Raw genomic sequence first — 27862 nt, 5'->3', positions numbered from 1 at the left:
CAAACGGTGCCCGCCGAGTCACCATGCCCATGGGTTTCAGCGCCCATGGTTTTTGAGGGTCTCCGCGTCGCCGGCGCGGTAGAACCCAGCCCCTGCCGAGCAGGCTCCCTCCGGAGCTCGGAGGGAGTCCGCCATTCGGCAATGGCGCCAACCCGCAATCCTTAAGCCACTGAGGAGTTTGGTGCAGACCCACTCAAGAGTAAACAGAAAAGGAAAGGAAGAATAATGAAAAGTTTCTCATCAATACAGTTTTCTTATTAAATTCTTATAAATGTAGGAATAAATATTACTATTTTCCAACAGGTATATAATACTACTAGTAGTAGTTACTTGTATAGTGTGGCCAAATATCCAGAGAACTTTACATATGACATGTATGACATGTTTGGGTGTACCCTTATTCAGATTAGGGTCCATTCTTACCTTATTTGTGTGTGTGTGTTTTAGGGTCCATTCTTTTCTTGTGTTTTTAAAGATGTTATCAGCATGCAGTATAGCTATACTGATTTCACTGGATTTTGAAGGGTCTTATAAGGAATGTAAACCACTAGCTTTAAAAAACCCAAAGGATTTGACATGTTTACAAAAAAAGAGTTGTTCTGTTCTGCAGTGTCTGGATGAAAGTACAGCTCCTGCCGACATTAATGTCCTGTTCCAATATTATCTTTTTCACTTCTATCCCTGGGCAAAGTGGTGTCACAACTGGAATGATAACTTCAATACCCAGTGAAATTTTTGTTTTCCATTTTACCCTGTGCATCCAGAGGCATTCTGAGGCTAATTAAGATAGTGACAGCTGCTTCACACACCACTAGTCAGGCCACTGGGTAAAATGTAAAATAAATATATAAAGATATGATGTCCTGATGTCCACATAGACATTTTCCTCGCCATGCCAGATACCGATGCCTGAAAGGCATCCTTGGTCATGGTTGTCACCTGAGCATTCAAGGGTCAAAATCAGATCTAGAAGAACCCCTAGAGTATGACCCTGTGTTTTCAAAGGAGTGCTATCCATCCAGCACAGGCTGGGCTCCTATTTCTAGAATGGCCATTCTACTAATTTCTGCTTGTCTAGATCAAGTTCCAATTAGTTGGTTCTTATCCACATTGTTACTGATTTCATACGCTATTGCAGAACTTCCATGGAATGTGGTGGAAAGGAGACAGAACTGGGCATCATCTGCATACTGGGGGTACCAAACTCTGAAACCGCTATGATTTCTCTCAGCAGTTGCATACAGATAACAGCAGAACCTTGGGCACATTATAGGCCAATGGCCAGGAGGATGAGCAGTAGTGCTACACTGCTATTTTCTTGAGTTGTTCCTCCAGAAACATAACAGATGGTGCCTCTAAGCCCCAAGGCAGACAAGCAATCCAGGAGGATACTATGATACTGGGTGGGCTGCAGGAAACAGAAACAATATTAATAATATTAATTTTATTATTCATACCCCTCCCACTCTGGGGAAGCATTATGATTATATATCCAGACATTCCCATGTAGCATTTGCATTATTTGCACACCTGCAATTTAAAGTTTCAATGTTGGAGGCAGTTTTCATCCCATTCCCATTTCATCCCACAAGAACTGCTGTGACTGAGAATTAAGCTATAGCATTAGCAACAAAGTATTCTGAGATCAAGGGACATAGGTGGCGATGTGGTCTAAAGCACTGAGCCTCTTGGACTTGCAGTTCAGAAGGTCAGTGGTTCGAATCCCCATGACAGGGTGAGCTCTCATTGCTCTGTCACAGCTCCTGCCAACCTAGCAGTTTGAAAGCATACCGGCACAAGTAGATAAATAGGTACTGCTGTGGCGGGAAGGTAAATTGTGTTTCCATGCGCTCTGCTTTCCATCACGGTGTTCTGTTGCTCCAGAAACAGTTTAGTCATTCTGGCCACATGACCCGGAAAGCTGTCTGTGGCCAAACACCGTTTCCCTTGGCCTGAAAGCGAGATGAGCGCTACAACCCCATAGTTGCCTTTGGCTGGACTTAATCATGCAGGGGTCCTTTACCTTTACCTTTTACCTATTCTGAGATCTAAATGAGATGAACTAAAAGAGACAGTGGTGCATTTTTTTTTATTAGACCAATGCATGAAAAAGTGTCATGAGCTTTGACTAAGCCTATTATTGACATTGACTGCAAGACCTACAAGCTCCGAAGCTGCCCTGTTAATTATAGTATGATAGCGGGCTCCAAATTCCTCCTTGCTAATTCGTGGTAGTGCCTTGGCATCAATATTACCACCAAAACGTCTGGCTAGGAGAAAGAGGCACGTGGAAGCAGGGCGGGAAAAGAGGGGCAGTATCTCCTTCCTCCGGTTTCCTTCCTTCTACTTCCCTCGGGGATCAGGCCCCTACGGAAGCGCCCTCGGCGGCGAGCCGCGCTGGAAACAAACAAACACCCCAGCTGCCTCCCCAGCGGGTCAGGAAGCAGCAGCCTGCAGTGTCCCCAGCGGCCAGCAGGTGAGAGCAGCCTGGCGGCACCTGCTGCCGCTTCTCTCTCCGCTGACGGCTCCAGGCCTTCCTTCCCCGCCTCCGGCGCCTGGCCCTCAGCGCGGGGTCTCTGCCTCGGCTTGGCCCGCTGCGCCGTGACGTCCCTCGAATAGCAGCTCGAGGCGGGCGATTCCTGTGAGGAGGTTGGTTCGAGACGGTGCTGCCGCCACCGCTGCAGAAGCAGCCGCTTCCCTTTCCCTTCGGCTCAGGAAGGGCTTCGAGCGGGTCAGCGGCAGGGCGCGCGCTCCCCCGAAGGAGAGCTTGCGGAGAGCGGCGGCGGCGGCACCCATTTGGCTTGGCGGGCGGCGGCCACGAGTCCAGGCGCGATGGCACCCGCAACACCCCGTGCGCCGCTCGGGCTCCTTCTCCTCCTCCTCCTCCTCCCCGTCGCCGTGGTGCCTTCCAAGCTGAACATTCCCAAAGTGCTGCTGCCCTTCAGCCGAAGCACCAGGATCAGCTTCACTCTGGAGGCAAGCGAGGGCTGCTACCGCTGGTGAGTGAGCGCGCGCGAGAGAGAGAGAGAGAGGCGCAGAACGGGGTCGAGCGCGCGGGGCCCCGCCGAGTTGAGGCACATGGCGCACGTGTGGCGTTCAACTTTGCTGCTGAAACGGCAACACGTGAGGGTTGGGCCGCGAGAGAAGAGAGAACTGAGGCTGCAGCTGCCAGCAAATAAGCAGTTTGAGTTAGCGAGTTATTATTCCTAGGGCGGTGAGCGTCTTAGCCGGTCCCGTTTTACTCAACTCATAAAACTGCGCAGTTGTTGAGTCTCCAGGAGGCTTGCGCCGCGCTTCAGGCGCGAGGGGACTGCTTCTTAAAAAAAGTTTACAAGAAACTTGAGTTTTGTGGAGAGTTTGGCGCAGTTTCATTGCAAAAGATTGGATCAGGAGGTTTGATGCACCTTCTCACCCTCCTTGGTTCTGAGCCAGGGGGAAACTACACATAAAAAAACCACTGAAAATGTGTGGGTTTTTTAAAATAAAGTTTTGAAAAATACCTTGAATTTTGCCGAGCTCCCTGTCCCCATCTAGTGTCACATTTGTAGATTGCACTTTACAATACATTTAAAACGTTTTTGTAGCAGAGTCCCAAGTGTGCTTTCCGAGTGTCGCCAGGTGTGTGAGAAAGAGTCAGAAGTTTATCCATGCTGTCTGGGCTGACTTTGTCACCGTGAAGCATAGGCGACAGTGTGCCAAACCTAAGAAGCTTGAAGTGGTACAGTGATTGTGGTAGAAATCCAACCAGTACCAGAATGACAATACTGTGGGTGCGTAAAAGCCCTGAAGTTTGGAATACAGTAGCAACATGAAGTTACAAATTGTGTTTCTCAAAATGAGAGCAGACATTTTAATGTGCTTTGTTAAGACAGGGCAGGGGCATGGCTATTGCCAAGGTTCAAGGACTGGCAGCTGACCCCCCTTCCATGTATAACAGGTGGATGCTCAACAAGTTTTTAAGCATTTTAAAAGTCAACCTTTATCTAACAGAGATACAGTGTAACAAAGATAACTTCTTTCAGTGACACATCATTTATTCAATGGTTGCCTGCCTCAGTGGTGGCAAAAGTAGAAGTGAGCAGTGCTGTACTGTGTTTTTCATATGGTAGAAATTCTTTTAAAAAGTTAGCTGTGTCTCACAACCTCTTTCCTGTACTATTTTAACAGATTTCAGTATAGATGAAAAGGGGAAATGGTTCTTTTTAAAGTCTGCAAGTAAAGTGTGCATTATGCACATGGCAATAATCTACTATACTAAACAAGTATAAAGGAAAACATCTTCCAATATTATTGTAGCTCAAAACTACTTGCTCATGTAAAATGAAAGAGTGTTTGATTTCCAAATAACTATGCTGTCCTATTCTAACCAAACAAACTATTAGGCTTGCTAATTATTGAGCTTTCCACAAAGCCATAAGAAAGAGAAGTAGACCATCTCTAGAGTGGCACTCCAAATGTCCTCACCCAGCACCTTCATATTGATGTTAAACAGATGGGACATCAACATCTGGGTTGCACAGAAATTCCCCAGTAGCATATTCTGAAGCTGGCTTTGTAGATAGGAGTGGACCCTGCATAACATCATGTCTCCAACCTTCAGTGCACATAGCTGGTCAAGTAAATACCATATCTGATAGTAGTATCAAAAGCCACTGATGGAGATCGAAGAGCAGCAACAAGATAACCCCCCCCCCCAGTTCCTCTCTTGCTACAGGTCTTGCAGGGCAACCAAGGTTGGTTCACTTCCAAAGCCAGACATGAATCCAAGCTGAAATGGGTCAAGATAATCTGCTTCCTGCAAGGTTATCTGCAGCTGCATGTCCACCAGCTTCTCAATACTTTTCAATGCCTGTGTGGCCACCACGCAATACCTTTATGAAGGTGTATTTGCAATTGAACAGCAGCTGTCATGAACCTCCTAGTACTTGGGTGGACTTTTTCCAGAAGTGGTCTCACCACTTCCTGTATGAGGGTGACAGGCACCACTCACTCTCACAGAAACCTACGCAGTCAGCCCATGTGTAGCTACAAAAAGCTAAAGAAAACAGGTAGTAGTCCAGGCAAATCCAATCATCTAGTGCACATCCTCAGGTTGTAAAAGAAAGTTGTGATTGAACTTCTAACATGTGGTAAGATATAGTTCTGGACACTCCCTCAATAATGGAGGTCAATAATGTGTTTTGACCTTACAGTGGTACCTCAGGTAAAGAACTTAATTCGTTCCGGAGGTCCGTTCTTAACCTGAAACTGTTTTTAACCTGAAGCACCACTTTAGCTAAAGGGGCCTCCCGCTGCCGCCACACGATTTCTGTTCTCATCCTGAAGCAAAGTTCTTAACCCAAGGTACTATTTCTGGATGAGTGGAGTCTGTAACCTGAAGCGTATGTAACCTGAAGCATCTGTAACCCGAGGTACCACTGTACTTATATTAAGACCATAGCAAAGTGTGTAAAAAATAGATAATTACCCTCCAAAAAGAGTCATCAACATGTGAAAAAAGTGCAGGAAACTGAAGTTAAACTGGCCTGGCCTGGCCTGGCATGTGTATTTAACTGGGATCTCAGTTTTGATTACTGAGGGAAAGTTGTCATTCTAAAGTTTTCCCTTTGGACATTATTTTATTATTTTGATTTCTACATATATTTATTTTTTACATTTTATATCCCATCAACATAGTTCAGCAGAGCCTTCAGGATGCCTTGCTCTAAGACATGGGAATAAATGGGGAAAATATCCAAATAACGGCATTGACTTTGGTCCAACACCTGTTCAGACAATCTAATACCACTAATAGGTTTAAACATTTAACTACCCATGACTGACTGATGTAATTAGGTTTGCTCAGCACAGCAATACTCATGAGATATTAACAATTATCTTTGCGTTAGAGCTTCCCTCTTTTAAACCTGCTGTACAGACAGCTTGTGACATGTGTTTGGGAGCAACTGTATGTAGCCCTGTCACCGATTTCTGGCATCAAACCCAAGAAGCACAAGTGACCACAGGCTTCTTTGTCATTCATTCGGAGTGTGTAGCCTCACACAATGAACATGCTTATATGACTTGACCAATTCCTTCTGAAAGTCAACACAGTAGAATTTCTTATGAATTATCCTTAACAGAACCATATACACATAGATCAAGGTATTTATGTTCATAAGTCTATAACAGATAGATTTGACCAATTAGGAGGAATGAATATTAAATCTCATATATTAAGAGCAATTGTGATTTCTCATGATTCTTGATCCAGCCAGTGTTAAATAGCTGTAAGTTCCATTGATTCAACTGGCATGTACTTAACTCTCGCATCATTCCCCACATGATAACATTTAGTGAATGCAATAAGTATAATTAGTCCCAGCAAATCTAACAAACTCCTAAAATGTGGGCAGATGTTAGTATTACTTCTGTCTGCCAAAATCTTCATAGCAGACAAATATTCCCTGTGTGTTTGTGAGGGGGGAGGTTAAATTTCTAATTTGTATAGCCATGAACAGGCAATTTAAATATGTGTGCAAATTCTACCCAGAAAGTCCTGAACTGAAAAGATTGTAATAAATTATGCAAATCAAGTATGTTTATATGTATCTACTTAATTTGCTTGCCTTTCATCTGTCTCAGAATTTGGAGTTGTCTAAATTTTTTATAGATCCAGGGAGAAGGGCATGGGGTTTAAGGAGTACAAACAGGGTAAGGCATGTGGGAAGCAGAGAGATGGATGAAACTGGAGTTAAGAAGTTTTATAGTCCATATATATATGGACTATACAGTTAAAGCTATTGTTGAGTATGTGTTTCTGGAACTGATTATGTGCATTAGACCTTTTGGATTTTTTACTGTCTGTATAGCAGTTCCTCAGTATTCCAAACTGTTTGTGAAAATAGGTTGGATGGATCAAGAATTGTCATCCCATGAATGGAAAAGCTTCTTCCATTTGCAGTAGGGACTCAATCCCAGCAGAGGCTTTAACAAAAGAAAGCCGGAGGGCAGGTAGAGAGAATTTGCATGGATTCCTCCTTTCCTCCGTAGTCTCCAGCAGCAGTATTCTGGAGGGTCACTCAACTATCCAGACCAGATTTTTTTTTTGGGGGGGGGGTGTTATAGGGTCAACGAGGGAAAAGGTGGCAGTGTCTTGTGAGCAGAGCTGTGCTGATCCAACCAACTGTTGATATTTATGGCCATTTCTGATTTGTCATTTGAGTTACTAATGTTCTTTGGAAGTGAAGGAAATAACCCAGAGGGATTTAATTTCCGCCTTGATATTTCTCTCTCTCTCCTTCATTTGGTATTTTGCTTATAACAGTTTGATAGGCCTGACTTTTCCCCTTTTTGCTGCACTTAAAAAAAAAACAGGAAGTAGAGTTTCATCTAAAGTATGCTTGTATTCTCTGTGTGGGAAACAAAACGGAAGTAAAATTTTATATGTGGTTTTAAAAGTAAATAAATAAAATAAATTGTTAATAGATGATATTTTACATTTTTACCTGGAGCTGTTAACTAGGAATTATTCATGGAGTATATATGTTTTTAATCATTAATGTTTTCTAGAATCTCACAACAATCTGTTTTGTTAATTGCTTGTGGGAGGACTTGCAAATGCATGACGGATGTCATTGCACACACTATTCTTTTCCTCCCTATGCTGGTCCTGCAAAGGGGTATATGATCTTGAGGAGTAATGATTGCACAGACTAGGCTTAAGCGTGTTGAACTCCAGTCACATAAATCTTAGTTAATGTATTTTCAGTGTTGCGTGGACAAATACAAAGTGAACCTTAGGCTGAAGTAACTGTGGGGCAAGAATGCAGAGGGACTGGGTGTGATTCTGCTTTCTCACTGCACACACAATCCACACATGTTAAAGGTTGGAAGGTGTACTCAGTATCAGCCACTGAATAAAAATATTCACAATTATGCTGGATATTCACTAGAAAAGGGGAACTAACTGAATCAGGCAATACAGTTAGAGACCCTAACTCTAACTGTTAGAGACATTAACCTGTAATGCTAGTAAGGGTTACAATTTAACACCAAAATTTAGCAGTTAGGTTATGGAGATAGCTAAATTAGACAACAGCTGTTTAATACTTTTGCTTGCTTGTTTATGGCAGTGGACCATATAATGTACTTTAGCAGTCTAGAGATGTCTGTTGACCACAAGAATAATATAGAGACAGCCTGAGGTGTGTTTGTGGTCAGAAGAGTCTAGATGCATCACTGTCCACTAAAACCAGTACAGTGGTACCTCAGGTTAAGTACTTAATTCGTGCAGGAGGTCCGTACTTCACCTGAAACTGTTCTTACCCTGAAGTACCACTTTAGCTAATGGGGCCTCCTGCTGCTGCCATGCCGCCGGAGCACGATTTCTGTTCTCATCCTGAAGCAAAGTTCTTAACCTGAAGCACTATTTCTGGGTTAGCGGAGTCTGTAACCTGAAGCGTATGTAACCTGAAGCATATGTAACCCGAGGTACCACTGTAAATGCAACCAAGAGTGAGAAAAAGACACATTTTCCCAAACGTTAAATTGTGGTTGGCTCGTTAAATTGTGGTTTTGGCAAGCTGTTTATCCCACAATGTTTAAGAAAGTTGGAGTTTTTAGTGGCACCACCACCATCAGCAGTGAGTCTATTTGCCTTATCTTTGTTTATTTAGCTCTTCAAATCAAGATCATTTTAGCACTTTGAAGTTAAGTCTTTAGATGATTCTTTTAAATACAATATATGTATTCTTTTTCTGCTTTAGGGTTGCTCTCTACAGCACAGCAGACAGGATGTGTGGGTGATACGCTATATTTGAAAGAATACGTGGAGGAAGTTGCAACACTAATAGTGAAATCCTTACTCAGAAGCACAGTATGTGCATACAGCGTTGTTGCCCAAGTCGATTTGCAAGACTACATTTTTTTAGTCCTACTTTTGACTAAAATAGAAGATAAAATCGAGTTAATTTGGCAGTTTTGCAAATTAAGCTAGGGCATGAGTGAATCTTTCAGAGGATATCCTTCAAAGGATATAGATCGGGGTAGACACTTCACTTATCAAACCTTTATTAGGCATTATGCAGGTAAAACCATAAAAGGAAAATAACATATAAAAGCCTTGAGATATATATAAAAAGGCAGGAGTTGGCTACATACAAATATAAATATATACATATAGAATCAGTGGTTTTCCTTGTTAACCTGCTCCTTGGAGGACTGCTGCCAAAAACTCGGCTACCCCCGCCGTTACCCTTTGGTCAGCGTCGGATAGGTAGAGTCCCACACATTCAGCTTGCTGGGGTTCCAGACCACCCGAAAGGGGGGACAGCACGCGTTGACGGAGCGTACTGTACAATGGGCAATGAAAGAGGATATGCTCTACAGTGTCCGGGACATTCATAGAACATCTGCAGAATCTCTTGCTTCTGGGAATGTTTTGATATCTTCCCCAGACAAATGCTGAGGGAAAAACATTCAAACGGGCCAGCATAAAAGCCCTACGTTGGGCTGGGATTATTAATTTAGAGACGTAATTGGCTCTGCAATCTAAGATATTTAAATCGTAGAATCTGGGGGAGCAAATTTTGTTTACAGCTGCCATAATATTTTGTCTCTCGACATCCTTTAGTCTAGTTAGGATATTATGGAGAATATATTGCTCATTAGAATTGTACAGGAGCTCCAGCTCGATGCCTAAAGATTCAATTTTTTTTTCAAGGTGCTGATACCATCTTGATTTATAAGGGTCTTTGAGCAAATCAGCGAGCAGACTTGATGGAGGGCAGCGAAAATGGCAGCGTAACCAATACTTTATTGAGGTGGACCATGCCCAATATTCCATTGTGTGTATGCCTATTTCTGCACACATTGTTTCATATTTGATCATAAGAGGGAGTCCAAGAATACGTCTCAAAAAGCTGGAGTGAATCTTTTTTATATCACTGTTATATGCTTGGACCCATAGCGGGATACCATAGAATATCTGGGATTGCACTTTTGCTTGAAATATCTGATTGGCCGCAGGAATAAATTGATTACCTTTCTGATAATAAAAACGGGCAACTGCTGATGAGATGCACTTTGCCTGTTTTATGGCATTTGTGCGATGGGTTGCCCACCCTAAGTTGCTCTGGAATAAGATTCCCAGATATCTATGGATTTTCACTTGTTGGATTTCTTGCCCTCTTATTTTCCATTTCTCTAATTTCCAACCATTCGAGAAGACCAAAATTTTTGTCTTCTCATAATTTATAGAGAGTTTGTTACATTCGCAGTAAAGGATCAGTGAAGATATAAGACGTTTCAGACCCAAGCTCGTTAGTGATAGTAAGACAGCATCGTCTGCGTATAATAAGAGAGGAACTGGTTTCTGATTGAGTTTAGGGGCATGTGATTCTATTTTTTGAAGGTAATCTGGCAAGTCTGATAAAAATAAATTAAATAGAAAGGGGGCAAGAATACACCCTTGTTTTACCCCTTTCGAGTTTGGGATGTCTGAGGAGAGGTGACCTTTGGTGTTAAGTTTGATTTGACAGGTATTGGAAGAATGTAGATTTTGCATTAGAATCAATAAGCGCTGATCAATTTTTAATTCTGTGAGTTTCCTCCACAACTTTGGGCGGTCAATTGAGTCGAATGCACCACGAAAATCTACAAAAGCAGCGTATATCTTAGATTGCCTTTGGGATCTGTATTTTTCAACCAGATGCATAAGTGTAAGACAGTGGTCTAGAGTAGAGCAACCTTTGGAGAAACCTATTTGTTCTTTCCCTGGTAAATTTAGATTTTTCATCCAGGTAAGAAGTTTAGATAAGAGGTGCTTAGCGTAGATTTTCCCTATCACTGATAGTAGGCTTATCGGTCTATAATTCCTTGGTTCTTTTGGGTCGCCATTTTTAAAGATTGGAATAATTATTGATCTTAACCATATCTCAGGTATGGTCCCATATTTATCTATAAGAGTAAACAATTGAGCTAAGGGTTCTGCCCACCAATCTATATAGGTCTTAAATAGTTCTATTGGTAGACCGTCTGGCCCAGGAGATTTCCCCGATTTGAAGTTTTTAACTATCTCTCTAATTTCCTCTTCCTCTACCCTTGGCCACTCCTGGAGTTTATTAATTTTATTTTTAATGGTTTCATTTCCTTTAAGTTCACCGTGTAGATTGTTAAATACAGATGTAAAGTATTGGGACCATTTGGATTCTGCAATTGGTGGCAGAGTTAGTTGATTTTCGGCTTTCAGTCCTCCGTACACTAGGCTCCAGAACGCTTTGTTGTTTTTACTCTGAATTGAGTCGAATAATTGTAGCCATTTTTGGGTTGCGTATTTCTGTTTCTTTTCGGCCAGAATATAATGGTATTTTCTTTTTTCATCAAGATAAGAGGGCTCTAGTTTAGTGCGATTATTTTTAAATGTTTGGCGCAGTTTTCTTTTTAGCTGGAAACATTCATCATCAAACCTAAGGCCTGGGGCCAGATGCAGCCCAATCACCTTCTCAATCCGGACCGCGGATGGTCCGGGAATCAGCGTGTATTTACATGAGTAGAATGTGTCCTTTTATTTAAAATGCATCTCTGGGTTATTTGTGGGGCCTGCCTGGTGTTTTTACATGAGTAGAATGTGTGCTTTTATTTAAAATGCATCTCTGGGTTATTTGTGGGGCATAGGAATTCGTTCATTTCCCCCCCAAAAAAATATAGTCTGGTCCACCACATGGTCTGAGGGACGGTGGACCGGCTCCCTGCTGACCCCTGATATAGATGGTTAATGAATGAGTTCACATAAATACACAACAAACTTGCCTGTGATGCTGCTGATGTTACATTTGTCTACCACCCTTCATCTGAAGATCTCAGGGCAATGTGCAGCATTAAAATGCAAGGTAAAAACACAAAATGTATAATAAGAACAAGAACAAAACAACCCAATAACCCCACCCTACCCCTCGCATGAAGTTTAACTCCCAGGGACTAGACAGATGGATGCGGCAGACTGGCGATTCCCTATCCCTGTATTAAAGTGCAGTGAAAGCAGTTTCAGCACACGTTGTATCGGAAGATCTTTTGTACCTGGGACAAATACAGTGGATCTGTGTTTGCCTTATCTCCACACAGTAGTATTCTCTGTAAAGTGCCAAATATAAAAGTGTTTTATATAAGATAACAACCTCATTTTTCTCCAGTTTTGTCAGGAAGTACAAAGCTGCAGCCTGCAGGGCAGTGAGCTCTTCAGGAATCCTGAATCTCTGGTTGTTGTCAGTCCCACCGATTAACTGGACAAAAATATTATTCTCTGATTAAAGGAGTAGCTGAACATTCTTCTACCAATTAGATAGAGCAGAGCTTGAAATACAAACTTCTACATGCCGCTTTGGAGGTGGACAATAAGATTTCTGCTCTGTCTTGAATCCTCAGGGTTGCCATTCTTAGCCACCTTGAAAGAATTAGTACTAAGTCTGATTTTTGTTCAGTGGGCTGCTTCAGTGAGTCGTAGAATTATTTGCTGTAATAGGAGCCCCCCCACCCACCCAGCATAGGCTTATTTTCTACTTGGCAGGGTAGCTAATCAAAAGAAACTAAAAGTGCTGCAAGATTCAACATAGAACCAATGTGTTTGTAATAAGTAATAAGTGAAGCCGTAATTTAAAAAATGATTGGCTTGAAGATGTATTAGTAGGTTTTTCATTTGAAACTGACATTGCTGAAAAGGCAAGAACTATTTATACATTATACATAACATGAATGAAAAAGTGAGAACAAAAGGTTTTCAATGGGTCTCTACATCTTCCAGACCTGCAGCAGAATTCAGCTGAGAATGTGAACAATAAAGAATTTTAAACTAGTAAGTAAATGACAGCGGGTTGTCGCCCCCTCCCCCGGCCAAGCCATTAGGAGAAAGCTTTTCAGAACTTTATCTCCATAGAAAGTGGTAGAATGAGCTGACCGTGATGCCATTGCTTTCTCTGAACACCTAGATGTATATTCAAATCTACCTATACCGATTTTGCAGCCAGTGATACAGTACTTAAAACTGATAGGAACTGCTGGTAATGCAAAGTTAAATATAGCATGACTTTACTTAAATGTTAAAGGAAACTTTGATGGGCATCAACATTTATCAATAAGTCTCACTCCAGTAATTTTTGTTTGTTTGTTTTAAGGTCTTCTACCAGACCAGAAGTTGCTAGCATAGAAGCTATAGAGCAAGACAACCAACAGTGTTCACAGAAGGCTATTGTGCAGGCCCGTTCATCGCAGGTGACACGCCTTACAAGTATTATTTTGGCTGAAGATATTTGTAAGTAGAGCAATATTCTTCCCATCTTATTTGGAGACGTGTATGTTTTAGATGACTTTGTTGTAAGTTAATTCTATGCTATTCATTGGTTGGAATGCTTTATGCCCTGCACCCATGAAACTCTTGATGGATACACTAAGTGCAAAAATATACTCTCCTAGCTGTGTGTATTTAAAATTTGTAACAAGCAAGGAAAAAGAGGGAGACAGAGAATGGAAGCTATGCATCATCTTGCCCTCCTTCTCATTCTTCCAGCATGCATTGCCTCCTTTCTACATTGAGAAATGGGAGGCTGAAAGATTGACATGTGTCCACAGAGGGAATAGTAGAAGTGAGGAGGATACTATTGAGGGAAAGGGAGGAGCAAGGGGTTTTTTTTTGGGGGGGGGGTGTATTCTGGAGAAGAAGCATAGAGGGTTGAAAAGGAACATACTGTACATTCAAAGTCAAGAGATGCTAATAAAATCAAAAAGGAAAAAATGGATGAGACTTGCAATACCTTACTGTTTAAATTTTGCATTTTGCAACAGTTTTTAACTTGCTCATAGAATTTGTATTTATGGAGGGACTCAAAGGATGTCCACAGCTTATATTTGCTTGGATTAATGACTAGTGTTCATGGTAGGGATTTCCAAATTGATAACTGAAATGTATAGCTGATAACTATGGCAGTTCTTTACTGAGTTAGTTTGTGTGCCTAGTGAGTATTCAGCCTGAAATTATGCACCCTTAAGCGGAAGTGTGTCCAGCTCAGTATGGCTTACTTTAAAGTAAGAAAATCGAGTTGGTTGTACAATAACAAAAAATGGATTTTGCATATAATAAAACAAATTGCACTAGAAAATACACTTTAATGAATATGTTAGCGATGACCTTTTGAACATATATGAAACTGCCTTATATTGACTCCACAATGACTGGTTATAGCCCTTAAGACTAGGCAGCGCAGATTAGCCATGGCCTTTTTTCTGAGATCCCTTTAACTGAAAATGTGTGGTATTAAGCCTGGGACCTTCTGTATGCAAAGGATCCTCCTCACTATTGCAATCAATTGATAAATAATTGTGTCATTATTTATTTTTAGTTATTAATAAAAAACAAAAAATCAATTTGTTGGCATATAAGGTTACTCTTGTATGATAGTTATAGTCTGAGTTTTTTGTTTTTAAAATGGCTGGCATTAATTTAAAATGTTGGCGCTTAACATTAAAGTATGAAAATGCCTCTGAACTTTTTCCTCATCATTGAGCAAATGGAGAAAATTTCCACACACCTGAGTTGGATGGAATATATTCTAAATCAGAGGGTATTTTTGCCAGACAGACTCCAGCCCTGGTATGTCCCCTGCCTTTTGAACTTAAATATGATAAAATGGCTTGGAGCCAGAGGGTTAATGACAGAAAGGGGACCTGCTCCTCTCCTGACAGCAGCCTCATGGAAAACCTGTCGTGGGAGTTGTTGGTGCCCTCCCTAATGGGATGGACTGTGGTTCTGAGGAAGAAAGGGGATTACATTTCCCCCCCCCCCCCATTCCCTATAGCCCCAGTTTACCTCAGTAAAATATTATAATTTTCTCTGGACTCTGCTTGCTTTATTCCAGTTTCTCCACTAACACAGGAGAGGTATTTTGGGGTGAGGAAGAGAAAGGAAAATCACATTCCATCAACCCTCTTTCACCAACACTTGTCTGGATCCAAGACGACAAATAAAACAAGTCATGGAGGTTACCAAAAGCTAAAACAGCGGATATTTTTTGTTGGAAACATATTGAAAGCTATACAGTACCAGCTCCCTTCAGTTTTGCTATTATTGTATTTAATTGCATATGTTTCATTTTGAACAAAACCATCCACTGCTATTGAGGGATAATGGCATGCTTTCTCACAAAGTTTAAACCAAGCATTAAACTATAAGGTGTGGTGGTTTTTGAGGTTGAACCTATCTTGTAACTAAATATTTTCCTGTATCTCATCAAGTAACTGGCCAAGTCCTTCGCTGTGATGCCATAGTTGACCTTATTCATGATGTTCACATTGTGTCCACCACAAAAGAACTGTATCTAGAGGATTCACCATTGCAACTGAAAATTCAAGCTTTAGATTCTGAAGGTAAGACTATATCTCTTTTAACGTAAAATATTCATCCAGACAAAGAGCTCTTCCTGATGTTATGTTGGCCATGGCCACACATTTTCCTTCCTAAATCTACCGCTGTGTATAAGTAGTCTCAGCTTGAAATTCCTATCTGCATAAATGGGCTTCTAAATTTGCATTTTAATCATATCGGTATTGCTCTTTAAATTCAAAAACCTCCATCAATGGGGGGGTGGGGGGGCGGAATCACTGTCTCAGTCTAGTTTTTGGGTCAAGTGTCTCCTAAGAAAGCCATACAGATAAAATACCTGGCAGAAGGTATCACACACACTAACTCAATTCTATGCTGGATCACATGCCTCCTGCTCCCTTCATAGGCTGCTGTGGTGTGATGTGAAGCTAGAGCCATCCTGTTTAGTGCACCAAAGAGCTGTCTCCAGGATACCCAATAAAAAAAAACAGCTCTGTAGCTCACCTGGACCAAGTGAGGTTACTCTCTCTTTGCATCAGCCTATGGTGGGTGGTGATCCTGCTTAACCCTAGGCTTGGGTTCTCTGAAGGGAGCTGTCTTGTGCACCCAGACTCAGCACTAAGCAGCCTTGCTTCTCCCCTCCCTGTCAAGTAGTGGGGAGAAAGGAAACAAAGCTACCTTTTGCAAGTAGAAGCAGCAAACTGGAGAAGTCTCGCTTGTTACTGTTGCTTGCAAATTCCAGCCTTGTTTCTCCCATCCCATCAGGTGTCAGGAAAGGGATAAGCAAATCGATGTTTTGCAAGCAAAAGCAGCCTGTCAATCATGTGGCATTATGAACATATCATGTGATATGTTTGGGCAGCTCTGTGACTTTAGCCCGCAGAGCTGATCCTGCTAAGGATGTGGCTCATGGAACCAAAAGGGTAAAGCAATATACTGTACTTGCAGAGATGTCATTGGGATCAACAATACCCCATAATATAAAGTACATAAAGCTGCAAGACCTATTTGTGGGGCCTAAACATAAAACAAAATACTGTGACAGTAACAAAACATATGAAATAACTGTTACAGTTGTATTAGGACTGCAAAGGTCATGACTTGTGAATTACCTATAACAACAAATCTTACAGGCCTTGCAATCATAGCTGATGGTATTTGCCTTAGAACTGCAGCTGACATGCAGGTAAAATGTGGTGGGAGACATTCCTTTCTGTATTCAGAAGCTCTAAAGATGAGAGTAAAAAAGAAATGAAGGAAGTATAGCATTTCCATGGCTAGTCAATAATATCAATATTTGCACTGGATAGCAGAGATTCTGTTTCATGAATTGGACTAATAATAGACATATGCTAGTATCCGTTCAAGTAAACCTAAATTTTGAGGGGAGTTGAACTGTCTCCTGGGCATATTGTTCTTGCAATACATGTGCCGTAGGGGTGCTGTGGCCAATGTCACAGCAAGCATTTCTCATCTCTTAGTGTCTGCTGCAGATTTGCAGTTTCAGCACTGTTCCGTTTCTCCCTGCTAAAGAAAAAACACACTATTTGATTTGTTTTTACTTTACATTTCAGCAATACTGAGGGAAGATTTACCTTAGCTCCGCAAAGTTCAACCAAGTGTTATGAAAACAACCAATTATGATTGTACATCTTGTATAAAATACCCTTGGGCACTTAGAATTCTATTTTCTGTGGTAGATTGCCTTTTTAAATAGAAATTTTAGGATGGAATGCCAATCCACAGCACTCTACTCTGTACTAGGAACCCATGATTGAAAGGTATTTGTAGTCTTTGATACACTTAGATGCACTTTGAGGTGGAGGGGGGTCATAGAGTGCATGTGTGACTGCAACAACATTTTCTACTGATTTTGCAGTAAAATCACGCTATTGATTATGCGCCAGCAGTGAACACAACTGCACATTCATTTTTAATTAATCAAAATAATTTGAAAATAGAGAGAAGTGAAGGATCAAGTCCCAGATTTGTCAGAGGTTTGTCTTAGGTTTCTGAATTTGTGTTATCAGTTAATTGTAAAAACAACCTTATTTCAGGCTTAGTTTTTGGTAAGGAAGGAGGGGTTGGTTATTTATTTATTTCTTAAAATTTATACGCCACTTGATTGTAAAAGAAAACTCAGACTGGTTTGCAGAAAGATGCAAAACAGAAAAATAGAGAGAAATTAACCGAAATTCACTGCAGCTGCATCGTCCATAAAGTTTTTATTGTAGGACATTGCCATTCTTTTTAATTGCTTTAATTCTGGCCACATTGTTAGATAGACAACATTTGAGACATAGAATCTTTATTTACTTCCATTTCCAAATGATAGTTTGATAAGCTAAAAAAAATGGTGCTTTTTTCTTTTTAAAAAAGAAAGTTAATTACAGGTAAGCAAACAATAATTCATATTAAAGTGGTGTCTTTGAATTGATGCTATTGGGAGATGAAGACTGATTTCGTGACTGATGAGTTAGCCTTGAATAATGATTTTAAATTCCATTTCCTCATTGATATAATAGCTTTTAATGAATGTGTATGCAATAGTAACAATATAACTTGCTTCTTTGTATACACAACTATGCAAATGTTCTGCTTGCTTGAGCAGTATGAAATTGAGCATGCATGTTTTTATTGTATGATATCTTATTTGTTTTAGATATCACATAAGTAGCTAGGAAAATGGGGTCATCTTGAAATATTTATAGCCTTATCTACCCACTTACCTATAGCAGGAATGATGCAAATTTTAAAATTTCAGACTGCATTTGCACATTAGGCTTCTGTGGATTGTGGAATGCTTTGCACTGTTTAAGTTGCATTAAATTAAAAACAAACCACTATTTGTGATATAGTTAAGCTGCAATTCTGTGCCTGTGTAGTCAGAAGTAAAGACCCATTAAATTCAGTGGGACTTGCTCTCACATAAGCATGTATAGGATTGCAGCCTGATTGGAATTTCACATCCTATAGGGTCAGTTATGAACTGATGACATTAACAAAGGCAGCCTCAATTCAGGCACTTTCCACATTACTTCTAATTTTCAGTAGTTGCCATTTGTATTAAACTTGCGTCCAACATGTATGTAATCTTGGCTTCACTGATCATAGAATGTTTTATACAAATTCCTTGTTTCTGTTTGATAAATGAATGGTGACTCAATCGCTTTCCCCCCAGTATATGAAACTTAACAATAAGAATAAAATTCTAAGTTTCTGAAATAGGCCATCTTGTTTTGTAAATATATGATTCTGGTTCCTTTTCATTTTCTTATGCTGCTGCTTATTGTAATTTCCAAACATTCGTATTTCCGGGCAGAAAAGTTATTGATTGAGCTTTTTTATTTTATTTTTTTTACTAAAGTTGTTGAACTTAAAAAAACCGACATTTTTGAGCTATTTTTAAGGAAAATCCTTGAAAACGACACTGCCATGCATCTGGACATATAGCCGATTTCCACCCAGACACTGCTACCAACTGCAGTATTCTAGACATATGGCAATCCTAGATGTAGTTTTATGGCTGATTACCAAAATGTGGAAAGATTCTATAGCTGTTCTCACATTTGATACTTAGTTTCTTAAATTATTTTAAGGAAACACCTTTAGCACTTTGGCGGGACTTGCTTTCGAGTGGACAATTATGAAAGACCCAGAAACTAATGGATTCTCAGATTCCCACAATGCACTGCGGTAAGCATCATTAAAATTGTTTCATTTGTTACTTTATGCATAAAGGACAATGGGCAGGGAAATAGCAAGCACCAGCTTTGATCTCCTGTTCCTCTTGGCATTGCTCCCCCTCTTGGGTTTTTATTTCTTGTGTTATGAAGACTTTCTTTGGGGGGGGGGGGAGTCAAGGCAACTCGTGATATAACATTTAAAGCAATCAACCAACAAAAAACATACTGATATAACATTTAAAGCAACCCCAGAGTCTGTCAAGACTGGCCCGTACGGGCAGGGGTACCTTTACCTTTACCTTTACTAACAAAAAACATACTGAAAACAAAACATTTCTCAAAGTGTTAGGGATAGCAGATAAAATTTCATAGAAAACATCATTGATAGGCTAACTGGCAGCAAAAGGCCATCAAAGGTGGCTCAGTTCAGGCTTCTTTAGGCAGTGGGGTCCACAACCAAGAATTCATAGAATTGTAGAGTTGGAAGGGACCATGAGGTCCAACCTCCTGAAAAGGACATTTCCTCCATGTTTTTAATAGAACAGTAAAAAGAACTGCAGGAATCTTTTGCCCAGCATGGGGCTTGAACCCATAACCCTGAGATTAAAAGTCTGAGCTATCCCATCTCTCAAGGTCCATGGGATGGAGGCAGTACTCCCTTGGGTGAAAAATTGCTCTCTCACAATATCCCTGCTCAACTCCTCCAGCAAAGTAATCCAGAGGGGAGAGATAGAATTGCATACAGAAATTATAGATAGATAGCCCAGGCCTAGTGCACCCCACCCACTGTGTTTTTCAGTCCTTGGCATGACACAAAATACAGGAAATTCATTGCATCTCTGGTTGCTGACTGGCTGTCTTCAACTTACTGTATCACAAGTTGTGCAGGCTTGAATGCTCATGTTCTTATAAGTAGTCTTTTATCTTGCTGATTTGCAGTTAAAAACTGAACTTAACTAAAGTACCGAACGTGAGTTAATTAACTTAGATTTATAACAGTTGCATGTTCCAGTTGGTACTCGCAGCACACTCGTATGCCATTAAAAATTACTCATAATTAAAACAGAGTCGGCTCAATAATACATGCTCCATGGATTTAATCCACAGAGTAGCAATAAACTAAGGATAATGGTTTGCCTCAAATCGTGCCCCCTTCCTCCGACAGAAGCCTCTTCAATCCAGCAGAGGATTCTTTCTGCTGAAAGGGGGACAGGTGGGATCTTCACAAATTCCGTTGTTCTTCTGCAGCCCCCCTTCTGCCCCCCACCTGTTTCTAAGGACTCAGCAATACAGCTGAAAATAAAACGATTAAAGTGTGTTTTAAGTGCAATATACACACTAGATGACGATGGTGAGCCTTAATAAAAATTCAATGTATTTTTTAAAACACTTTTTTAAGAAAACACATTTTCAGAACGTTTTTTATATAGATCCCACCAAAGGGTCCCTTATTCCTCTGGAAAATGTCTGAGGCATGAAGGGGCCTGCAGGGAGAAGAGGGGAAGTTGCTTTCAAAAATTCTCAACTTCCTGTAGCATAGAAAAAGACTACATGTTTGGTAAGTTAAAAATGGTTTACTCTTCAAAGGCTAGATTCATGTGCTTTTCCATACAGCAGCAAAAAGATAAAGACAGTATAACTTAGGTTCCAAAATGGTAAGTGTTTTTAAATTATTTGTAAAACACAAAGATGGCTTGCTTAGGCCATGCAGTCTACTAAGCTTGGAGCATCCATCTTAGACATCCTTACTGGTCGTGTTCACATGGTAGAAAGAGAGAATTTAGTAATTCTTCTTCCCAAGGTGAGGGGGAGTGACCTATCTAAGCCTTGCAGCACAACTTACTCTGTGGCCTTAACCCTTTCATGTATTAGATTTAAGCATGTTGGCTATATGATCCTACATACGCTGTGCAAAATTGTGGAAAGCAGTACACATATGTTGCATTTTTGCTTTCCCCAGTGTTTACAACACTTCATTGCTTTCAGACAGATCTTTTGTGTTTGAGTTTCCATTTTGGTTAAAATGCTTCAGTTTTAAATCCTATCCAAGAGCACTGTCTCTTTGGATATTTTTCATTTCATTCAATGTTGCAGCTCTGCTATTGATACTGACTCTTTGAAAATGGGTCTTCAATGAAGCTGAATCACTTTGTATATCCCAATTTGGTTACAATCCATCATAATAAATGAAACAACAGGCATTCCATTTGTTTAATTTTCTTGGAGCCTCCAAAGTACTTTTCTGTTATTTTGGAGTTTCTGACCATATTCAAGAAGTACGCAGAACACTAAATCAATTTTTCCTCATATAATTTTGCATATTAGAGCCAAGTAGAACATTAAACTGATAATCAGCAGCAAAAGGAGCTGTAAATTTAAACTGTACTTCAAGGCCCTAATTTTAAGGAGCGAGGTGCAACCACAATTAAATACCAAGGGTTGAATTCAGCATGGTGCTAAGGAGATTGTTCCATTTAAAAAAAAAAAATTATTGTCTAACAGAGCAATCTTCCTTTTCCTTCCCCTTGTGTGCTGTTCTAGGGTTTCTCCTGGCCCTCTAGAGTGGATCTGGAGGAGTCACAGGAGAAGCAGCGGAAGCCCCATTGCACTAATGGGATTCAGCTAATGGAACAGGGTAGTTGAATCCAACCCTAAGATTAAATATGTGCTGAACTCTCTTGCATTGAAATCATGACAACGACAACAAACTACAACAACAATTAATAATAATAGTTTTATTCTGCACTTCTACCAAAGTTCAGTTTTCAGGATAGTTCATTAACAAGTATAGTATTTAAAACAATAAAATAATATATGATTAATTACTAAAATAAATATGCAAATTTAAACAGCAGTAGCTCTATTAAACTTCAGGGGGGAATGAAATGCATAGGCATTCACATCATATGCTACCAAAGCCTTGGGAGCATAAAAATGTTATCAGCTGGTGACGAAAGAATAGTAAATAAGGGACCTGGAAAATATACACAGAATGGATTACTCTGTGACTGGGTGCCATAAGAGAAAAGGCTGTGTCTCTGATAGCCAACCTGTAAGGAGCTAATCGTGGTTGCCATTCTATATGTTAGCTCCTTTACGGGCCACTTGAGAACAAGATTAAGAAAGCATCGTTCAAATATATGTCACAGCAACTTCATTGGAGCAAAAGAAATTATCGTCCTTTGCCAGCATGCAATACAGGAATTTATGGGGGGTTAGCAATAAATGCAATGACTCCTTGGGCTAGCTTGTGCTTTTAAAAGAGGGGAAGGAAAGCTACCAGTCAGTATTCCATTATGAAATGAACAAATTAGAATAGGACTAAACAAAATAAAAAAAATTCCTTCCAGTAGCACCTTAAAGACCTTAGTTGATCTTTAAGGTGCTACTGGAAGGAATTTTTTTATTTTGTTTTGACTATGGCAGACCAACACGGCTACCTATCTGTAACTAGAATAAGACTGATAGCATTTAATCAGCTGACTTGAAAAGAGAGAGTTAATATTATTTCTGTTCATCCAGATTGCTTCTTTGCTGTGTACAGAAGTGCTCCTTGTGCTATCTTTCAATATAAAAATGTTCTATGGTCAGCACAGTGGTTTCCATTTCTTAACTTGGGCCACCATATTCTGAAAGAGTTAGGAAGTTTTCAGATATCCATAATGGGTAGTCCCATGAATAACACAAGACAGAAGTTTAACCTGGACATTATCAAGGCATTGCTGCCCCAGCAAGATCATTCAACTGCTAAGTAATGGAAGATACTCTGAACAACACATGTCACTTGAGCATTCATAGGTCAGACTTGATCTGTAGACTTTATAACTAAGGAGGACCTGCAATCCCATCTAAAGTAAACCTAACACACTGCCAATCCTTTGCATTTTTTAGGTGACATTCCCCCTTCTTCATAAAAAATACAGGTATATGAATATCTAAAGTTATTAACTCTTTTTACAGCATCCTGAAGTTCTCAGAATCAACCTATACACCGCCTTCCTATATATTAGAGATGGAAAAAGTAGCCAGACAAGGGGACATTGTTTTAGTATCGGGCATGAAAACAGGGAGTTCGAAATTAAAAGCAAGGATACAAGAAAGTGTTTATCAGGTAAGGTCCTTTTCTGCAGTACATTTATTATAGCAGTCTTCCAACAGGATGCTTTTTCTCCTCTTACAGCTATTGCCCAGTGATGGAAATAAGGTGATACTGATAAGCGAAACATATATACTGATCACAAAGCACAATTCAAAAAACGTTCTGCAGAACTAACAAATGTTACTGTGGCATAAGCTGCTGTAGGCAAGATGCATGAAGCAGACAGATGCATGTATAATGTGGATGAAGGAATCTTTTACTGCTTTGTGTAGTGAGACTGAAAGGTGACATACCATTGAATGTTGACAATCACCTAAATGGGTTTCTGCATTCATTTCATTTCGCATGTCCCAAAACTGCCAAAAAAATATACAACCTGTTTTCTGGTACTTGCAAAATTTACCTGGGTTTTTTGTCAACATACACATATGAATGTCAACATTCACCAGATAATTGCTAGAAATTAGAACAGACACCTCATTATTCCTCTGCCCCTTCCCCCCTTTTTATTGTCATTGTTTGTATGGTTGTGTACAATCCAGGTTTCTTTTCACTACTTCAGAAATGTCTGTACATAAACATTTGGGAGCTGCTGCTGATATATAATTTTATTAATCTATATTTTCAAGATAACCTACAGATAGATCCATAAAACAAATATAAAACATCAAAAACAAAAGCAATTATCGTAGCAACAGTAAAAATACAAAAAACAACAACACAGTAGATATAAAATCAGTTAAAATCCTGGGCAATCTTTTTTTTTTTTTAATGTCTAAAAAGTGGTTCTCTGGTTAACCCAGTCATGTGGTGCCTTATAAATAATAATAATTTTTATTAAGAAAGCCTACAGATGGCTTTTGAATGGTAAGAGCAGTTCACCAATGCAGCCAATTACATTTAGAAGGAGCTATCCTTTGCTATGAGGGACGCAGGTGGCGCTGTGGGTTAAAGCCTCAGCACCTAGGGCTTGCCGATCGAAAGGTCGGTGGTTCGAATCCCTGCGGCGGGGTGCACTCCCGCTGCTCGGTCCCAGCGCCTGCCAACCTAGCAGTTCGAAAGCACCTCCGGGTGCAAGTAGATAAATAGGGACCGCTTACCAGCGGGAAGGTAAACGGCGTTTCCGTGTGCGGCTCTGGCTCGCCAGAGCAGCGATGTCACGCTGGCCACGTGACCCGGAAGTGTCTCCGGACAGCGCTGGCCCCTGGCCTCTTAAGTGAGATGGGCGCACAACCCCAGAGTCTGTCAAGACTGGCCCGTACGGGCAGGGGTACCTTTACCTTTACCTTTTATCCTTTGCTATAGGTCTTCAAGCAGAGGCTGCTGGAGATGTTAGATTTCTGAAATCCCAGTATCAAGCAGGGGCATAGCGTTTGATGGCTTGTAAGATCTCCGCTGATTCTACTCGCCACTTATCATTGCTATCGGCTGCAGGAACTCTGAAAGTAGGGACTGACAGACACCAGGACTGTTGAGCCTGATGTTCTCCAGTGTTCTTTGGGGGCTATTGCCAATATTATTTTGCTGGTTTTGCTCAGTAAATGATGTTGTAAGTGGAACATTGAAGAAGCAGTTAGCAGCACTCCTAGGCCTCTGGGTTTTTTTTTCTCAGGGATTAAAAACTGCAAAATGATGCATTGTTTTCTGCATATTACAATTCTTCAGGGTATTCAGATGCTTGACAGATAAAAATAGGTATCCATTACAAGTATGGATTTTGCAGCACCAACAACACTGTGGCAAAGTCAGCAAGATGCTACTCAGCAATATTCTTTTCATATCAGCAGAAATGTATGTGTTTAGGGTATATGCCATTTTAAAAATAAAGAAAATTAACTAGGACTCAAGTGGAAAAAATGTGAAACATTTGGGTATTTGTATCCCAATCTGAAAAGACCTTTTTCTTTTCTTTTTCTTATTACTATTACTTTCTGATTGGAAATAGATTTAAAGGAAAAAAGCATAGACTCTGAAGCTCCCCCTCTTTTAGACCCTCACAGTGCTGTCTGGGAATATCTAGACCAGTTTTTTGCACAATCAGCCACTTGATATTCAAAGGTTACAGTCTAAACCAAGTTGCTTAATGCGTTGCTGAATAATGTTCCACCATAGCTTTATATATATATATATTTAAGAAGGTAAAGACCTCTGTGCATCTCTTTCAAGGTGCCCACCCTTTTTAAAAAAAGTTTATGTATATGCGTACAGTTGTACAAACAATATTCATTAAGTGGGTGGGAAAACTAAAGTAATGGTTGTGTACAGGAAATACATTACAAGTGAAATACCATGTACTGGCAGTGTGGCCTGGGTGTCCCATTGAAGATTCCAGATAGCTGTAGGCTAACCTAGCCTGCCATGCATCAGCCTGGGCTAGTGCCAAGATTTTAGTCTGAAAATTATTCACCCTGTATTGCATCATTTTATGAGCATCAGCCAACAGGTGTTTTAAAAAATCTAATGAAAATGAATATATTCACTCATACTTCCATGTGTTACAGCCTTTACAATCCACATTTACTGTGCATTTTGTTGCAATTGCAAAGCAAAGCAGTTTGGGAGTTGTTCTGTAATAAAATAGATTAAAGAGGAACTAGATATGACCTTTTATGAGACATTTAAAGTGTTGAGGTTTTCAACTATCAGGATGGAAAAATTGGTGTGAGATCTGTACACAAGGATGATATGGGAGTCCAGTGCTGTCTTCTCAATATTTTAAAGTTATTTTAGTCTAAGGCCAGTGAAATCTTCAAAGAGAAAGAAGTGGTGGAATGAAAACCACTTTCTGTTCACATTTTCCCAGTTTGTTTAATGGCCTATTTTAGCAGTTTTTCTTCAGAATGGCTAGTTCAGCGGGACAGTGCTGCAGAATTGCCCTCCTGACACACCAGTGTTGCTGCTGCTTACCTGGACAGTGTGGGGGTGGGATAGGGCAGCAATAAGATTACGGCTGTACAGGCCCACCAGTGGCAGTGCCCGATTGACCTGACCTCGCTCTCACTCTGTTTTGCACACTGGTGTTGAGAGAATAAGTCTACAGCAGGCATAGGCAAACTCGGCCCTCCAGATGTTTTGGGACTACAACTCCCATCATCCCTAGCTAACAAGACCCGTGGTCAGGGATGATGGGAGTTGTAGTCCCAAAACATCTGGAGGGCTGCGTTTGCCTATGCCTGCTCTACAGTATCATCCAGGCCTGGTGCACCCATAAGGCAAGGTGAGCCAACCGCCTCAGGCAGCAGGTTTCTCCTGATATAGTCCTGTCCCCTTGTTCCTGTTGTAGAACTTCCCTGACCCCTTCTTTACTGGCAGGGAGGAGGGTGCCATTTTGGAGTCTTGGGCCAGCCCTGATCTCAACAGATTCCATCATTTGCAGTTCCTTTTTCTTAGCTGTTCATAAGACCTCCGGTTAGGCTTGGCTTTTAAGTTTGCATTCCAGAATGAGAATTCTAGCTGAAAGAATGCGTCATATTAATTGCTTGCTTGTTAACACTGGATTTACCTCATTCACTGATTGCTTGAGTGCACATACATTTTCAGTGCTTGTAAAATTTAAAAGGCAATCATGCAGATTTGTGTATGGCAATATAACTAACCATAGTAAAACAGAATAAACAACCAGAATGTGATCTGATAAGGGCTTGACTGCTCTGTCAATACGTATTGATAGATACTTACTACCATGCTAAGGTCCTTGTCTTAACTTTGTGCATAAGTTAGCACAAAGAATATGTTTATTGCATGATGTTCCTATTTTCTAATAATCCAGAGTATGGCCTTAGAAGAAGTTAACACAACAAAGTCGTATTCATGTGAGAGTAGGCTGCCCTTTAGGTACCCACAACCCCAGGTGCTTAAGTCTTTAAAAATCAAACTCATTACTTTTGACATGTACCTTGAAAGAAACTAGAAGCCCCTGCAAATCTTTAAATGCTGGCAATGTTAAACCTGCTCCATAGGTCTCAGTTAATTACCTGGCCATCACTGAACTAGTCAGTGTTTCTGAATACTCCATGTTAGTTACCTCTGCAGTAGCACTGCCCCAACGAAGATAAATGTAAAAAAATCAGGTTCTCTCAAGAACACCTTCACTGGGGACCTCAACCAAAAATATGCTTTTCCCTTCTGTGACCTCGCAAGGAAAGGACTGAAAAGACACACATAAAGGCTGTGTACACATTCTGCCTTTAAAACTCATTCTTTCCCTCAAAGAATTCTGGGCAATGTTTTGTTTAAGGGTCCTGGAAATTGTAACTCTGTGAGGAATAAGCTGCAACTGCCAGAATTCTTTGAGGGAAAGAATGTGCTTAAAAGGTAGGATGTGTACACAGTCATTATGTGTTTGTCTTCTCAACCTTTTTTTAAAAAAAGGAAAATTAACTTTTGAAATTACATAAAATGTAATTTATCTTTTTTTGCAAATCAACTCTTTGTTGTCATTTAAAGTTGGCATGTATCTTTCTCTTTTTCAAATAATTCTCCAGCATTTTTCTCTACGCTTCTTCCTCTGCTTTCCTGGCTGAGCTGACTTGAGCGAGTAGAACATTTTCACTAGAGATGTTAAGGAATCCCTTCTCACTGTGTTCTTTATAACCCACATGTGAGCTCAGAGAAAATTGAAAACCATACTTCATTCATCCACATGGCACTGCAGAATGCCCACATGGCAATACAAAATACAGTTGCTTAAGTTAACTTGCTGCATTCAGTTTTCTCTGACAAGTTGGC

At 40.4% G+C, this 27862-nt stretch overlaps 1 protein-coding gene across 1 annotated transcript in view; it reads left to right on the top strand.

Annotated features, from left to right (window-relative positions):
- Positions 1-1931: 1931 nt before the first annotated feature.
- The window catches only part of NUP210 (nucleoporin 210), a 92225-nt gene continuing 66294 nt past the window's right edge, over positions 1932-27862 (top strand). The window contains exons 1-5 of the mRNA XM_079964960.1: positions 1932-2999; positions 13149-13285; positions 15262-15393; positions 18949-19045; positions 22996-23146. Coding sequence (XP_079821086.1) covers positions 2833-2999; positions 13149-13285; positions 15262-15393; positions 18949-19045; positions 22996-23146 — 684 coding nt within the window. The 5' untranslated portion in view covers positions 1932-2832. The remainder of the gene's footprint in view (positions 3000-13148; positions 13286-15261; positions 15394-18948; positions 19046-22995; positions 23147-27862) is intronic.

Source organism: Podarcis cretensis (assembly GCF_951804945.1).
Source record: "Podarcis cretensis genome assembly, chromosome: 2".
In the NCBI taxonomy this organism is placed as follows: Eukaryota; Metazoa; Chordata; class Lepidosauria; order Squamata; family Lacertidae; genus Podarcis; species Podarcis cretensis.
Note: the sequence above shows the minus strand (reverse complement) of the source record. Positions and strands in the feature narration are given on the sequence as shown.